The sequence below is a fragment of the Wasmannia auropunctata genome, unplaced genomic scaffold, assembly GCF_000956235.1.
Source record: "Wasmannia auropunctata unplaced genomic scaffold, wasmannia.A_1.0 LD336063.1, whole genome shotgun sequence".
NCBI classification, from domain to species: domain Eukaryota; kingdom Metazoa; phylum Arthropoda; class Insecta; order Hymenoptera; family Formicidae; genus Wasmannia; species Wasmannia auropunctata.
This window is the reverse complement of record NW_012026827.1, coordinates 538,847-541,319: the sequence shown is the minus strand read 5'-3', so window position 1 is coordinate 541,319 and position 2,473 is coordinate 538,847. Positions and strand designations below refer to the sequence as shown.

At 46.8% G+C, this 2,473-nt stretch overlaps 1 protein-coding gene across 1 annotated transcript in view; it reads left to right on the top strand.

Moving 5' to 3' along the window:
* The first annotated feature begins 1,035 nt into the window (after positions 1–1,035).
* LOC105450357 overlaps positions 1,036–2,473 on the top strand; it is a 20,969-nt gene continuing 19,531 nt past the window's right edge. The window contains exon 1 of the mRNA XM_011690150.1: positions 1,036–1,071. Coding sequence (XP_011688452.1) covers positions 1,036–1,071 — 36 coding nt within the window. The remainder of the gene's footprint in view (positions 1,072–2,473) is intronic.

Genomic DNA, 2,473 nt, shown 5'->3' with positions numbered 1-2,473 from the left:
CACACTCCCCATGCAGTTTAACTGCTTTTAAAGTAACAATTCGCGAATTTCAGCCCGGAAAAACCGACTCACTCCAAAATTAAGCGTTTCCGCACTATCACTCACATTTCCGCCGTATATCCCGAAGGTTCGTATACGTTGCGAGTGAGTACCCGCGCTTTTCGGAGCACGCGTCACTTATATAACGCACTACTCAACCCGCACATAGATTTCGCGGTTATTTCGGAGTAAGTCCGGAGTATTCCCTGTCACGCTGTTATACTTTCGAAGGGCAGCGAGCCCAGCACTCAGTATTCCCGAGCCTCACAGAAAATTCCCGAGGAAAAAGACACCTACTCACACTCACAGCTCGCACACGGCAAGATGATGGCCATCTTGAGCCGGGGCAACGAGCCACGCCTCGTGGCACCAAAGAATCGACTATTTCTTCAAGAGAAATACATTCCCGCACACAAAACTTTAAGAATCGATACAGAATCGCAATCCGCACAAACTGACCGCACTTTTGAGACGCTACGCGTGTTATTTCCGCACGGTCGCATGCAGGAACGACGGAGCGGCACATAGACACGTCCGTACGTCTCGCTACACACGAGAGAACCCGCCTTGCCTTAACTAACATAACCTAACCTAACCAAATCTGAGCTTGGAACCGGATGTGTTCCAGCACCCGATTCCATTTTGTGGCGATTCTGACGTCCGACGACCACCGGAGCCACAGCATCCACAATCCGGATGCGAGGAAGCAGAGACCTCGACGCTGTCGCAGTGCAGCATAACCGAGCATGGCCTGGCTCTCAATAGGAGCGGCGACGACCTCGACAAGCTCGTCGCGGAACTTCAGGCGGCAACAGGCTCGTCATATCACGCGCCAATTGTGGCGCAGCCCGTCGCAACAGCGAATTCCAACGGGGGACCGATACCCGATAGCGACGCAGTTATTAAACAACTGAAATAGACATGTCGTGGGCAAGGGCGATCAAATGTGTCGCAACTTTTATATTTTATTTTATTTTCATATGGTTAATTTTGAACATGGCCGAGCTGATCATAACGGGATTTGAGTACCTGGTACTACACAGCCAGCGACATATCTGTTTTACTTAATATTCGTTTTATTTTGAGTTTTTTATATTTTGAGATTATACTACCTTTTATAATTGTTTGCCACATTTTATTTGATGTTATTTAACACATGTTTTTTACTTTATATTTTTGATTTAGGCTCAAAAGGCAATTATGTATTCTTAGATTAAGATTTTTTGTAAGCGCACGTATGAATGAGTGCATGAGTGCAAACAATAACGTGAAAAGAGTTTTATTTTATATTCTTTCGAGATGAGTCACAAGATAACCGAAAACCTGTACCTGCGGGATGAATAAAAGACAATTAGTCACAAAAACAAGCGATAATATACTTACCTCGCGAACGTACCACATTAGATTGGCGAAAATACCGTCTACGCGATAACAGGAACCTGAAATAAAAAGAAAGATCATTAACAAGTAAATTGAGTCACAAATACGCTGAGTAATACTCACCTTTTAGTTTTCACCACATTTCAAATCACGGGTTACCTGAAAATAAGAAAACGAATAGAATTAGTCACAAATTGTACGGAGATAAGAATCCGACATTAATTTCAGTTTATTTGATTCATTTTAGTCACAATTAATCACAATTTTGCAGAGAGCAAGTGACGAGGTCATATTTTAGTTTATTTCAGATTTTGTTCACATTTTAGCCACAATGCGGCGATATAGCCCTCGGAGGGCGATGCGATACCTCGGGAATCATCACCGAGACGAAAATGTGATTCCCGGTCGAGCGAGCGCGCGACCGCGCCACAATGTGGGCAACCCGCGATGCGTGACGTCACGGCGGGACATACGCCCGAAGGCGACTGACTGCAACGTGCACCGACCGCCGGGACTGAATGGCTTGTACTACTGAACGCGTAGCGTTCCGACTTTCGGCGCGCCGCAACGTCACGGACGCCGGACATATTTCGACACCGCCATTCTAGTTGTAGGCGGGAACTCGGGGGACGGTACCCTTTATCAATTCATTGGCCGAAGCAAATTCGCCGACCCATCCGCATTATCGGAAGGGGATGTCGACGCCCGCTATATAACGCGCCGTCGGGACTCCTTCCGGGTCTTTTCTTCTCGATTAACCGAACAGGGAACGCCGTCGCGAGTTCCTGTCGAAAGAAACAGTCCCGGCCGCGAAGATTTGTACCGCCGTCGTAATAAATAAAGTAGCGCAATTACGCGAATACGCGACGCGTGAAATCCGCGAGTACGCGAAGAAACCGCGAGTTTAATTGTAAAACGTGAGTGCGGCTCAAGATAGTCGAGTAAATCTTGCGTCATCCAACCGCCATTTCAAGCACGAGTTGCTATGCGGTGGATTCATTAATCCGAAAGCAAATAAATCAACCGCGAGCTTCGATTGAGCGCATGAAAGGAA